This window comes from Phycodurus eques, chromosome 4 (genome assembly GCF_024500275.1).
Source record: "Phycodurus eques isolate BA_2022a chromosome 4, UOR_Pequ_1.1, whole genome shotgun sequence".
NCBI classification, from domain to species: Eukaryota; Metazoa; Chordata; class Actinopteri; order Syngnathiformes; family Syngnathidae; genus Phycodurus; species Phycodurus eques.
In genome coordinates, this window is record NC_084528.1 from 28546196 (window position 1) to 28560704 (window position 14509).

General features: G+C 40.0%; 1 protein-coding gene across 11 annotated transcripts in view; it reads right to left on the reverse strand.

Moving 5' to 3' along the window:
• Positions 1–7705: 7705 nt before the first annotated feature.
• spaca6 (sperm acrosome associated 6) overlaps positions 7706–14509 on the reverse strand; it is a 49910-nt gene continuing 43106 nt past the window's right edge. For 8 of the 11 annotated variants that reach the window (XM_061675058.1, XM_061675051.1, XM_061675053.1 and 5 more), the window contains one exon: positions 12468–13926. In XM_061675058.1, coding sequence (XP_061531042.1) covers positions 13821–13926 — 106 coding nt within the window. In that variant the 3' untranslated portion in view covers positions 12468–13820. Of the gene's footprint in view, positions 8192–12467; positions 14473–14509 lie in introns of those variants that run through there. The other 3 variants (XM_061675049.1, XR_009768458.1, XM_061675050.1) reach the window with 3 other exon arrangements.

Consider the following 14509-nt stretch of genomic DNA (forward strand, 5'->3'; position numbering starts at 1 on the left):
TAATCAGTACAAATACATATTTGTTGAATCACTCTAATGTGCTTCGTGTCAACATGCCATTAGCGCAAAAGTCATATTTTATGCATTTGCTAATTTGATGCCAAAAACCTACTGTCAGTTCTGTTACTCAAATGAGGAGTTTCAGTGCAATAAAGTATTGACATAAAAAAAAAAAAAAAAGTTTCCTGAGACGAGCCAACAGATATTTTGGGTCGGTCAATATCTGTATTTTTATATTTCGAGTTAAAAAAAGAAGACATAATTTCAAGTTTACAAGCTGCGCAATAGTTGGTGCAAAGACTCATAAATGTATTGTGATTAATAAGATAAAGCGAGTCTTCCTTAGAAGTGTGACATCTGTAAATAGCTTATCGTAGTCATTAATCTCTTCTGAGGAAGGTTTTTTTAAATTATTTACTTTGTATTTTATGTGAGTTGTGGAGGCATGAGTTCGATAGGCTGCAGCAAGGCTGTATTATAGGCCTACTGTACACAGCTAATTGTCTTTTATCACTGATTAGTGCTTAATCTTAGTGTCTTTTGGAAAAATATCTACGTATGCTGAATGATGTCGTTATTGATTTACACTGAGCAAAACTGGTTGGAAGGCGCAACTGATAAGAGGATTGACCCAAAATATTTTGAGCATCAGTATGACTTTGATCCCGGAAAAGTGAGGTAGTTTGGTTCAAGTATCATTCAAATAAATAAATCAATCAATAAATTAAATATTTTTTAAAAAATCAATGAAATATTGTGCTGACGATGAAAACTTGAACCTGTAAAGTGAAAACATTTGGTCATTTGTAAATATTTTAATTTCACCGTTGATTCACGCTTCCAAATAACAAACCCATGATAAATGATGCCAAAATCGGACATGTTGTGTAACGTCATAAAAACAAGGCGTGACCAATTGCTCAAACACTTGTGTGACTTTTGACCTTAGAAATGAAGTTTTATTCCAAACTCAAGTGTCCTCTTGTCACTCATGTTTATGTGCATGCTCTCAGGGTGATAGATCGATACATTCTGACTGTAGGTGTGGATGTGATAAAGGATCAGTAAGAGTTTGACAAATATTATACAAATATAACGGCATCTTATATGAAGAATTAGCCCTTAGCGCACTCATTAAACTACACGGACAAGTCGACGCTAGAAAACTATTGGAGTATTGTCAAAGGTTTTAGATGATAACATGTCTGTTTTTAGATGGAGGTACAATTTAAAATGTGCCCGTCGGACAATGGTCCAATTGGCTCATGTGCCTCTGCTGGAAGTAGCTGGCCACTGCTCCACTTGGCCCCGATGCAGGCTGACTGTAACAGCCACAAGTGGGGAAAATGATTTGCACCACCTATTTGGATCCTCTCATTGAAATGTAACCACTTCTTGCTCAACACGTTACACCCCTCCACAAAGTTTCATGGAAAGTGGTTATGTAGATTTGGATAAATCCCGCTAACCAACGAGCAACTTAAAACACTCGATGCTCCAATGCTATGAAACGCATCCGCCGCCTACCCGCCAACTTTCCATGTCCAGAACTGACTACACCTCCTTTACACACAAGTGGAATATAATGAATGTGCAATATTGTCTGACCAAAAATCTGTGCAATACCTCAATATAAATAATCACATTACTGCCATATCATAATATGGACCTTCTCCCAAATGTGAATAATTGTAAATTCTGTGCTTATATATTTTTTTTACCTCAAATGAAGTGAGATGCCTGATTTTCCTCCTGTAATAGTTCTTGTATTGTATTCCATTCTATTGTATTCTACTGACACCAATCCGCATGCTTTTGTTTTTTTCTGTAACGTGGTCGAAATCGACGACGGCAACTATTTTACATACCTGGCCATGTGCCGACCGCTAGTTTTCCTGATTTTGGGCATGAGGCGGGGGACACCCTGGTCTGGCCAATCACGGGGCACAAATATGACAAACAACCATGTACCCTCAGATTCACAACGACAGACAATTTCGATTCTTCGATGAACCTAACATACATGTTTTCGGAATGTGGGAGGATGCTGGAGTACAAGCACAGGGAGAACTTGCGAACTCCACACAGGACGGTCTTGAGCCGAGATTCAAACCCAGAACCGCTGAAACCCTGAGGTTCTATTGCTTGATAGAGAGGCATGTAAAGTATTTCCAATCACGGTTCCTTGTCCAATCTTATAAGCGATAAAATTCCCCATGGAGAAATGCAAGAGACCACGATTCATCTGGATGTTAGATGTGGTCAGAGCCGACGTCGACGAGACCACAGGGCCATCGTGAAACACTACGTTTTCATCCGGACAGTCTGTGAGTCAAAATCTGTGGCGGTTGTCAAAGCAGTTGTAGTTTGGAAACCGAGAACATTTTGTCGTATGAGTAAAAGTTTATGCATTTCCTTAAGGCTGGCATTGGCGTGACTCATCCGTGATAAACTGTGTTCAATGAGAGTTCTGGCGAAAGGCCGGCATCGCTCGCTTCCCTTTGAGGCTGTTTTCAATTAGGCAGTCCTCTCCCACCCTGTCTGGGCTTTCCTCCCTCGCTGACGTCAAGGAGGAGGAAGCGCATTGGCTGGGCCCTATGACTGGACTGATTCAGTACGAATAAGAATCATGAGTCTGGTTATTTAGGGATCACTGACATCTGTGACTGGAGTTTAGCAAGAACCCATCAGCGTTTCCATACAACTACGGTTACTGTCACACTGTACAAGAAAGACAAGGAAATAAGAGAAATGCCACCACTGCAACAGATGGGACAAAGTGCACTTCTGACAGAGGCACTGCTATCTGATATACTGGCACTTGTGCAGAAACAAGTAGACTGGACTAACACAACACAACGCAACACAATTCATCCCAAGAGGCTGTTTCAACTTCAATTGAATCACATTTCCCAAAAATGTTGCTTTTGCAAAATAATGGAAATTTCATTACAGTAGTACTTATGAGTTTAATTTGTTCAATAAAATCAATATTGCCCACTGAAATGAATTGAAATGCCTTTAATCCGTTCCAGCCCACATTAAAAAAACACCGCGTTTTTTGTTTTTAAAGAAACTACATTTGATTTGATGTATTTTACTGTACTGAGGGACAAAGAGGAAGTCACAAAAACTGTAGTGTTGCATGTGTGCCTTTAAGGGGCGTGGCCTAACGAGTGATGTCAGGAACATGGCCAGCTAGTCTTCCTGTGAGCGTCATCTGGACATGAGTTTTGGCCTACTGTAACTGTTTCTACGCTTCAATAAGCGGCTAAAAGTGTATCGGTGACATTTCTTTTCTTCCCCCCACATCGCTTGAGCGGCGACATATCTGAAGCTTGCTAGTCAAATTTTGGCTTGAGACAGCAAAGCACAAAAATGAATAAAAATCAACCAAGTGGCAAAAATTTGTAAGTTGGGGCACTCGTCAAGATACCTTAAGTACAATTCATTGATAGACAACGTCATTAACCCTTATCATTATCCCAACTGACTTTGGGTGAGAAGCGGAATACACCCTGGACTGGTAGCCAGCCCCTTGCAGCAGTAATGCACATTTCAATACAAAAATGAACCGATTGCCTACAAACCAACGAGCCATTTTAGCTAATCTTTTCTGATTCACCCCATGTGTCCCACCCATTATCATAGCATAGGTTACCAAGCAACAGATCTATAATGCTTTGCGGGTCACACTAATGAAATGATTTATGGCTTATTGATAAATCGTGATTAAATTCCAGATGGTCAGTGTTACCATTTCAAATTGTAATTATCGATGCTAAATACTGACATATTTAGCATCTCTGGGAGTAGTAGTTATCGTTTAGCTTTTCCCATCTTTTGCTGAGCGCAAGAGCAAACCAAAAGGTAAAGGAAGACAAGAACCGTTGAAAAAGACGAACGGGATGCAACTCAGACAGTGAAGAAGAAGTCAGACGCACGCGTTACGGTGCTAAGAAACCCGGCAGAACCCAACCCGGATGACGGCGGACTCGAGCAGAATTGGTGTGGGCGTACTCTGTTTTCTTATAAGACAGCAGCTGGAAAGTTAAGTCAAGATAATTACCCTTCAAGCAAAGAATGCAGGGGGAAAAAAATTCAAAATTGGAGCAAAGGGGGGCAATTTGTCAATTCTTTTGAATCACCTCGTCACCGCCCAAAATTGTACACCACCCAAATATTTGCTAAAATGTATTCATCTTTTGAATTCATTTTAAGTAGATTCTGTGGGGTGCAATTTCCAATGTTCAAAACAGTACATAGGGCTGCTGATTTTACATTCTTTGCATTCAAAATCAAATGTGTTATCTTTACTTTTTTGTTTACATTTCTTTTGGAAATATTGTGATAATACTGATAAGAGTGTTAATTTTGGTCACTCTGATCGCGGTATTTTCATACTGAGAGCAGATAATAGTCTGAGAAAGAAAAAAAAAGGCCGTCTGGACCTGATAGCTGTCTCCCGAACAGGTGAGGGAGGGGGAGAGCAAGGCAACAGAAGCTAACAAGCTGCCAGCTGCAACTTTTTTTTTCACTACTACAACTATATATTTGTTTATCTTTTGACATTTTGTACTACCATCACTTTGTACCGACCCCCCCCCCCCCCCCCCCCCGCCCTCTCTGCATTACGCCACTCGCAACTGCTTCAACAGCAAAGAGAGATGCCAAAATGCTCCTCGTCTGCTTCTGTGCACTACAAATTGGCTGACACTGGAAGGGGAAAATGTAAGGTCAGATGTATGGGCAACTTTTACCTTGCAAGAAAAACTGACTCGTTGAATTTTTAACCAAAAATGCTCCCCCATCCATATTCTATTGTGCTTGTTGTCCTTAGGGTTGCGGCTGAGCTGAATCTTATCCCAGCTGACTCAGGGTGAGAGGTGGGGTGCACCCAGGACTGGTTGCCAGCCAATCGCAAGGCACATATAGATAAACAATCATTCACACCTTTATCGACTATTTAAAGTTTTCAATTAGCTTAACATTCTTGTTTTTGGAATGTGGACGGAAGCCAAGGTAACTGCAAAAAAACAAAAAACAAACAAACAAACACAGGGAGAACATGTAAACTCCCCACAGGAGAGCCTGAGCTGAAGTTTGAACCCAGAACTTCTCAACTGTGAGGCTGATGTGCTAGCTAACCACTAACCAACTGCGCTGCCCTAACACAAAAGTAATGTGCCAAATGGACACACACACACGCACACACACACACACACACATATATATATATATATATATATATATATATATATATGACCTGTTAACGTATGTTAATGTTATAGTAATTCCCTTCATGTTTGCGGTTCACGATATTCACAAATTTACCTACAGGTTTTTTTTTTTTCCCCCCTGTGGAACCCATTCCCACCTATCAGCTGAAAAACCGCTAAAATGCCCCAACAAGTTGCCGCCAAAGCCCTAAACAGGAATTGGTATCAAGGAAGTCTGTTAAAGTGATACATCATAACTTAGAGGCAAGCCTTGCATGTTTGTGAATTAAGTTTAGTCTGGGTTGTTAGACGAAGTTTCGGAGCGTCTTCCTTCACCTCGTGTACACGTAAATGCGCACTTCTGGTACATGTTTTCAAAACCAAATAATCTTGAAGCAATTTTTTTAAGGTTAATGTTGGAAGATGATTTTGAAATGATAAACTCTTTGAGGATCATAGTTTGTGGTGTATTTAGAATTTGAACTATTAAAATAGGCGATTACACAAATTTTCTTTTACAGCACGTTACGTCGTTGCCGTAGGGACGTAAATCCACCGTAAACAGATTGACCCGGGGATTATAGATTCTTCTCAGTGTCGCACAACGGTTTGTTTTCGATCTTTGAGTGCAATTGGCAAATCATCCAGGGTCTGACTTTTGCGCACTAAATTTCTCACGGGAACAGTGTCATGAAAGGCTGCGCCACTCATGGGTGGAGTTTGAACACACCAGAATGACACAGGGACTTTTGTCACATTGTGCTCGATGAAAAAGTTCTTTCAGAAAAAAACACAGCAACAATCGAGTTGCCATGCAAGATGAGCAAAGGACTTGCGAAAACGACACGACGACGTCAAGAGCATAACATTTACAATAATGATGGATGCGTGGCGCTTTGAAATAAAACAAATGAAGCGGGCCAGGGCTGCTTTCTAGGACACACATGAAAGAAAGGCTCCAAGTCCCCCCGCCACCCTCCAAACACAAAAATCTCTCATAAAAGAAAGATTTATGACAGTGTCAACAACTTCTTTTTGTTGTTGTTAAGTTTTACTTGAATGACTTGGAGTTCGCACCCTGCCCTAATATCAAGATGAGTGCAGCGGACCCAAGTACATCCAGACGTCGATGATGACATGCGTACAGTTGACACTTCCTGCCTGGCTGTCACCGTGCATCTGCGGTTGCCAGGGAGACGGAGAAAACCAGTGGAAAAAGTTCTAGTAACGTGTCGGTGAAACGTCACGTTGAGGCGTTGACTCATGTCTGACTATATTTAGAAGTTTACTACTCCTTTTTAAAGGCTCGCGCAGCCTGCTCACGCTCACACTGCCTTGGTGCTTGCACCACCACCAAGACAAGAAAGAGCACATTATGGGCAGGATTTGAGTGCTTTGCGACAAAAAAAAAAAAAAAAAAAAAGCCTTAGAGTATAATAAATTAAACGCAATTAAGTGGAACCGTGGCTGTAAGTTTACAAGTTCAAAGAGCTTTAAAACAATCAAGCAAAATTAAAATAGATGCAATGTTGGTGTGCTGCATTTCCATACAAACAAACTGCAATCTCCACACAGATAAACCGGAGCCGAGATTCGAACCCAGAACTTTTCACTGTGATGTGCTAACCACTAACACACTGTGCTTCCTATTGGACATTAAGGTCAAGAAATGTTAAGATCCCTAAATTCGAGGCAAACACTGTAAAAAGATGAAAGCCAAAGAACCTCCAGTGTTTTATTTTGATGTTTTATTATTTTTTTTTTACATAAGAATTGATTTTTAACATTTACAGGCAAAACAAAACTTCTTCCCCTTTGTGTTGTGAACCATTTGATACAAGTTGAGAGAAAAAAAAAAAAACTTATTAAACAAGTTGACTTCCTGTCAACTGAACTGTACCGTACACGCTATATTTATTTTTGTGCTGATTTGAGGGTGTCACAGACCAATTATGATAATTTGTGCTTAAAAAAAAAATGCAACAAAAACTGATATTCTCTAGTTTCGGATATTAAAAAAAAAAAAAAAAATTTTTTTTTTTTTTTTTTAAATCAGAGATACATACCTTTCATTTAACAGTGACCCATATCTTGATGATTTAGTGTGCTGACCTGCCAAGTACATAATCACATCCTCACGGGTGGTTAGTTTATGCTTGAGGTTTCTTAATATCCTGGACCATGAAAAGTAAAAATATGCCGCCACTTTCTTCTTTGCTTTGAAACATTGTTTTGTAGCTTTTTTTTTTCCCCTTCAAAATCAGGTGATGGGGAAACTTCCTCCTCCCTGTCGGTCTCAGCTGCTCGATTAGAAGCTTCTTTAGTGACTACGTCACTCCATTGCAACAGAACACGTTTTAAATCCCTCAATCACAAGCGGACATATATGGAATAAATCTATTTGGATTAATCTAAGGGAAATGAGAAGACCTAAACGTACAAACATTCCCTTTTGATGATTCTGTTAAATCAATTTAATGGCTCAGTCTGAACATGTTCAACTGTAAGTGACAGATCAGTTTAAAAACATATATTTTGGACATAATGCTACATATCCAGAAATTCATTTTTAGGGTTTTCTTTATTAACAGAAAATTATACAGTGGATTTCCTGCAATATTAACAACTTATTGAGTTCGCAAAACCACACGATGAAATGCAGTGCATTCTGGGTACAGGCAAGGCATCCATCCATCAATTTTCTATAGCGCTTGTCCTCATTATGTACGAGGTGCATCAGAGAAGTTCCAGGAGTGGTTTCACAAAAGAAATATCTCAAATACAAATTCCAAACTCCGTGTTCCCCTTTGAAGTAATTTCTTTGGAGTCTAATGCACTTTCCCAGCCTTCTCTGATCCGCCTTCATGAACTCCTGGAAGGATTCTTCTGGGATCTTCCTCACCTCCATCGTCACGGCCATTTTGATGTCGTCCATGTCTTCAAAACGGGTCCCCTTGATGACCCCCCTTGAGCTTGGGAAAAAGCAAAACAAACAAAAAAATCACACGAAGGCAGGACGGGTGAGGGTGAGGTTGCCCCAGAGAGGCGATGTACTTCTCGGTCGGGAACTGTCAGATGCTCAGGGCATTGTGACCACACGTGTTACAATGGTGAGGAAGCCATGAGTTGTCCTCTCACAACTCAAACTTCTTCTCGTGCACTGAACCCTGTTGATTGGCTGGCCCACATTCAAGAGGAAAACTGAAAAAAAAAAAAAAAATTCTAATTCTTCTTTTGTGACTGCAGTCCTGGGACTTCTCTGACACACCTCGTTGGTAGTTGTCATGTAGCACCTACGGACCTATGGCTCTTCAATGGACCTAACATACGGGTTTTGAAATGTGAGAAGAAGCCCGAGCACCCGGAGAAAACCCACGCAAGCACGGGAAGAACATGCAACCTCCAAACAGGCAGGCAGGACACGAGATTCAAACCCGAACCTCAGAACTGCGAGGCAGACGTGCTAACCACTCGGTCACTGAGCTGACCGCATGCAAGCCCAGTAAATATTATTAATAAATCGTGGCATGAGAAGCCCCTCCCCCACAATATCAACTCCAAGCGACCTAATTCCATCCAGTGGCCATTCGGCGGAATTGCTACTTCCTTATTTATAATAACTTGGCCCATTACTAGCGGTATAGCGTGCAATTGGCCATCAAGCTCTGGCTACAACTCGAAAAAATACATCTTCCCAGAAGTGTAATATGTTTTGTGTTATTTAGGCTACAGTTTATCTCTCGGGGTGAGAACACACCTCCCCACCCGCTTCAGTGCACACTATCTCTGCTTCTATAAACTCACAACTTGAAGAAAACAAAGACGGCAAAATGAACTAGGTAAATGAGAAGGGGGCAATATCATGACGCGCTGAAGGCTTCGGCACGGTTATTTGGAGAAAATGAAAGAACTGAAAGGACTCGAACTGTAACACCCCCGCCGCTGGAATCCATTCGCTGGCATCCGAATGCCAAATTTTCTTTAATTTGTCAAGTTAATGGCTCAACCTACTTGACACATACGGCAGATAATCGAGTCTCTACACAATAGAAGGGAACGCTAAGATCTTTTTTTTTTTTTTTTTTTAATTCACACTATCACTGTTTGAAAAATAGCTTTTCAAAAATGTAGATATTTTGTTGACATTTGCAAGAAAATAGGAGTTTGGACGTTTGAAGGCAAAAGTGTTCTCTGTCGATTGACTGTCTGTTGTCGTACTAAAGCGGCTCCAATTACCGGAGACAAATTCCTTGTGTGTTTTTTGGACATAACTTGGCAAATAAAGATGATTCTGATGTTTGGGATGTGCCCCAACAAACAAAACAAAAAAAAAAACAACATGACAGAGGGCACGGGGCGCGGGAAGCACCCACGCTTGTAATGGTCCAGCCTTGACGCAGTCACTCTATGTATGCGTGCGTGTTTGTGTGAGATGGTGGTGAGAGGTCGATGGGTGTGGGACTTAATGACGACGTTAAACGTGAGGCAAGGGACAATAATTCCTTTTAAATAATGCAGCGCCTCATGCACACTCAGACGCACGCAAACGATCTAAATGGGGGGAAAGTAGCAAGAGAATTGTCCAGAAAAGCGACACACACACACACACACACACACACACACACACACACACACACACACACAGAAACACACACCCTATGCAATGTGAGCAAGTTACAGGAGTGTCAAACTCAAGCATTAGGTATATTATCCTCATGATTTACATAATTACATTTTTGATTTGTTAGTCATTTTAGCAATAAACTAAGTTTGAGTGTAAGTATTAGCTCCAACTACCGGAGACAAATTCCTTGTGTGTGTTTTGGACATACTTGGCAAATAAAGATGATTCTGATTTAAAGGTAAAACCGATTTAAGATATACATATTTATGTACTTTATATATGTATATATATGTATTTATTTTTAAAACCAAACAAATGCGGCCAGAGTTTTTTTTCTATTTCTATCAGCAGCTCATAAAAAAGATTGGCAGAAGATTGACACGGAATTAATGATAACAACACTTTTGAAGCATTAGGTTGTGACCTCTTAACGAACGTTGAACTGAGCGTATGAAGTATATGAAAGCAAAGCTCGCAAAGCTTTCTCGTTCCTTTTTAGAGCGTCGTTTTTTTTTTTTTTTTTCCACGTACAATTCACAAATGTTTGCACACCCATGACCGTGGTTGTCTTATGTAACAGGATTGTGTAGGTCAGGTGTGTCAAACTCATTTTAAACGCGTCACATCAGCACTTAGGTTGCCCTCATATGGCAGGCATTATAATGTATATCGTCTTTGTCATATAATTGCGTAACTGCTTCATTTTTCCATCGTTACTGAATTTAGACATGAATTATTAACCAGATTTAAAAGAAGCCCACACTGAAAAAAACAACGAGCCCATGTGTACAACTGGAGCAAATGAATTCAACAACATTTTGATTGCGCATCAGTGTGTATCTGCATATTGATTAAAAAACATAAATCACGCTGGTTATCAGGAGTAGAAATCTTCATGCATCGAGATGAGACATTTAAGAGTAATTTTCTTACCATCAGAACATATTATCTAGGCGTGTATCAGTATTATCAGTGCTTTATCAGCAGTCGATGAAAAAGCCAGATAACCTCCTCAGACGCTGTGTCGCCACCTTTTCCATTTGGCTCCCAAGTGTGGTGGGCCTAGCAACAAATAAATACGTTAAGTCTTGTTTCAGTCAGTGCACACTTGCTCTGCTTTAAGTCACTTCTTCGCGCAAAAAAAAAAAAAAAAAAAGAAAAAAAGAGTCGAGATTAGGAGTAGTTGCACGTCATTAAGTAGAGAGAGAGCAAAAATCCCAAATCTCGCTCGACGACCTGGAACCACCTTGCCCGCCTTGGAACATAACAAAATGTTCTTCAAAACTTTGCAACGAGGCTCTCATCAAAGGCACTCGAGTGATTTTAATTCAGCGACTGTGACCACAAGACTGCCTGTAAAGGCCATAAGGCCAATCAACCCACATGGAGGCTTCCAAGCATCGTAAGCGAGAGCTTCTCCTTTCACTGTTCAAATCATTCCAACGCATCAGGATGTAAAATTCATGACAAAATATGTTTTTTTTTTTTGTCAAATAGGAATGCATTAACACAGGGCAACAAATGTTACTCATTTTCATAGGCCAACTATTGAAGCAATTAAACAGAACCAGGACCTTTGTCGTCCTTTTTCATCCTTATCATATTTCACACCCGATTATCTATTTGATTCAACATCCTAACAAGCGCCCCTCTACAATGTGGCCTGTGATGACAAACAAGTTTGACACCACTGCTACACTGCTCATATCATATCCCCCAAGGGGCCACATTTGAAATCTGTGCATTGATACGCTATGCTGTGATGCATCAATGACGGTTGTTGTCATGAATGTTAATAAGAGCCAAGCAAGTGTCGAAACAAAGTTTATGATCTTACTTACTAGATAAATGATTCATCGGGCATACACACTAATGTATTTGTAAACAAATAAATACAAATTTAAATACTAAATGTATTCGCACCAGTGCTTCATAAATGTATATTTTTCTAATCTAAGGGATAAATGATGATGTGCATTACCACTCATTCGGTTTCGCCCCAAACATTACAAGACGTGACTTCTCAGTCGTGGACCCTTCGGTTTTAACCACCGGTAATAGCGTCAAGCTTTGCACAACAGCTTCTGACTCATCAAAAGAATACAATGTGCAACAAATTTAGAACAGCTGAGTTTTTTTGTTTGTTGTTGCTGTTTTCCAGTACAAACAACCGTTTAGTGTGAAACACTATATTAAGCAACAATTGACGAGACCCCGAGAGAAAACTTGAAAGACGAAATTTACGAACGGAACAGCGATGACGCAGCCAAGTCGTCAAGGAAAAACCAAAAGAGCCACACCCCCAATGCCATCCTCTTATTTATAGACTAACGACAACATTGATATATTATTATACATCCTTTAATCCATTTTCTATAGTGGTTGTCCTCATCAGGGTCATGGGTGGGCTGGAGTTTACTACAGCTGACTTTGGGAAAGCGATGGAGTGCAACCTGGACTGGTCGCAGGCCAATCACAGGGCAAGTACAGACAAACAGCCATTCACGCTCACATTCACACCTACGGACGGTACATACTACGCCGGAAGCAGGCAAGTTTGAGGGATGCAACGCACAGGACGGCGTACGGTGGCCTGCAAGTGCAAAACAAAACAATATAACAAATTGTGAAACATTCAAAAATTTACAAAAAAAAACCCCAAAACAAATTCCAATTAGTAATTTAGAACTTAAATTATCTAATTGAATTTAATTTTGTTCCTCTCTGCCTGATGAACATTATTGAGAACGAGCTCATTCTGGCGTCTGTGAACGGTTTTCGAACGAAAGTTCATTTTCATTTTTTCAGGAGTGGCAGGTTTTGTTCGGGACTTCCAAGTCATAAACCCGTCTGAACACACACTATACGAGCCGTCAGAAGTCGGGGTAAAAACGTCGTATTTGGCAACCCAGTCGTGTTTACATTGGAATTGCGCAGGGTGCGTTCCGGGACACTGCGTAAACGGGAGGAAATGTGTTCTTTGGTGCATAATTGTAAAAATGGATTACTGGGAAAATTATTATTTGCATCAGAGAGCTTTAGTTAGAACACTGTACGAACACACTGTCATAATGTGGAATAGATTTTTTTATTATAATAGATAAAATATTTTGTTAATATAGTTAGCCAGAGCTGCGAGAAATGCACTTATCATTGTCCTTTCACCATCGTTGCTGTCACACTGCGTTGCGTGTTTTTGTTTGCGCACTAAGGACAAAACTCCTGTTTTTGTTTTGTATTTTGTTTTGTAAAAAAAGAATACTCAAGAGACAAGTTTTTCCTCATATTTTTGAGATTGTACGGTGAAAGCTTCAGCTGGTTACTAGTGTGGACTGAATGGGTGGCAACAATGAGGAAATGAAAACGCTAGTATTTTGAGGGTAATAAATAGCCCATCAGCGACACATGGGGAAAAAAAGAACCATGAACTAGTTCATTTTTAGAACTGTAAACATAGTTCAAAATTTTGAATTATTCACTATGAACTGTACTAGCTCATTTTTGGAAAGGTGAACCCGCGTAGAAAACGAACTTTCCCAATACTGGCATCTGTGGATCACTGCGTGTGCGCTGTGATGTATCAAAATTTTTTCTTTCCTTGGTATAACATTTCTGCATCGACCGTTTAAAGTATTACCATTTACAAAATGTACATATGTAATGCGGTAATAATAACCATTGCTCTTCTTCATAAAGACGGACATTTCATTAGCAAAATAAGTGGCATGTTCCTCGGGTCGTTTGAAAGTTCCACAGTGACCAGAATCCATAGGTAAGCAATGTACGTGAATGTTATTCACATTTACCTGTGACCCTCATTCTTGACGTGACCACAAAGGCCTTCTGACACATGGAGTGTTTGGGTGAGGCACTTCCTCACAAAGACCTTATTCCTTAGTGATGAATGTCAGCAAATATACACGAATGTCCAGTGTCAAATATTTTGTCCTGAAGTGTTAAGCAAGCACCTTGTTCCTCTAAAGTGCACTGAAATCTTCCCGGGGTTTAAATGCCATGTCACGGTGATGACCTCCTCTTTGCAGGGGCGTCGACACTGGCCAGAATTCGCGTAGTACTGCCTCCCTGTGGCCAAATGAATAAGTACAAGGGTAAAAAATACGCACTTTGGTGTGAATAAAATGAAATAAAATCTGATATATATATAAAACAAAAAAAACAATAAGTGCACTTAATAAAATGTGCTGGAATCAATACGGAACGCCAACTTGACTACTCTGAGTCAGTTTCACTCACGGCACGTCTTAGTTTTTATATGTAAAAAAGAATATATATATATATTTTTAAATTAAAATAAGAAAATCTTATTTTGCAGTCAAAAGCCCTTTCTCAGCCTCGTTTTCGTTGTTTTACAATTTGAAGTGTCACAAAAACAAAATATATTAGTATCAATTTCAATGGCTGGCTGGATGGACCAGTAGACGCTATCAAGTAGACGCTGCTGCTAAACAAGTCTCTTTCGCCCCCTAGTGTTGAAAAGAACGAACCGTGGCCTTTTTATATTTTTCACAACCAGCGCATTAGGGCTTTCTTTATTGTATCTTTCAGGATCACGATTCTTCCTTTCTGCTTGTGCGTTCAGTGCCACTCTTTTTCCGCCACAACACAACCCTGCAAATATCGTACATTATAAATACAGACACAATAA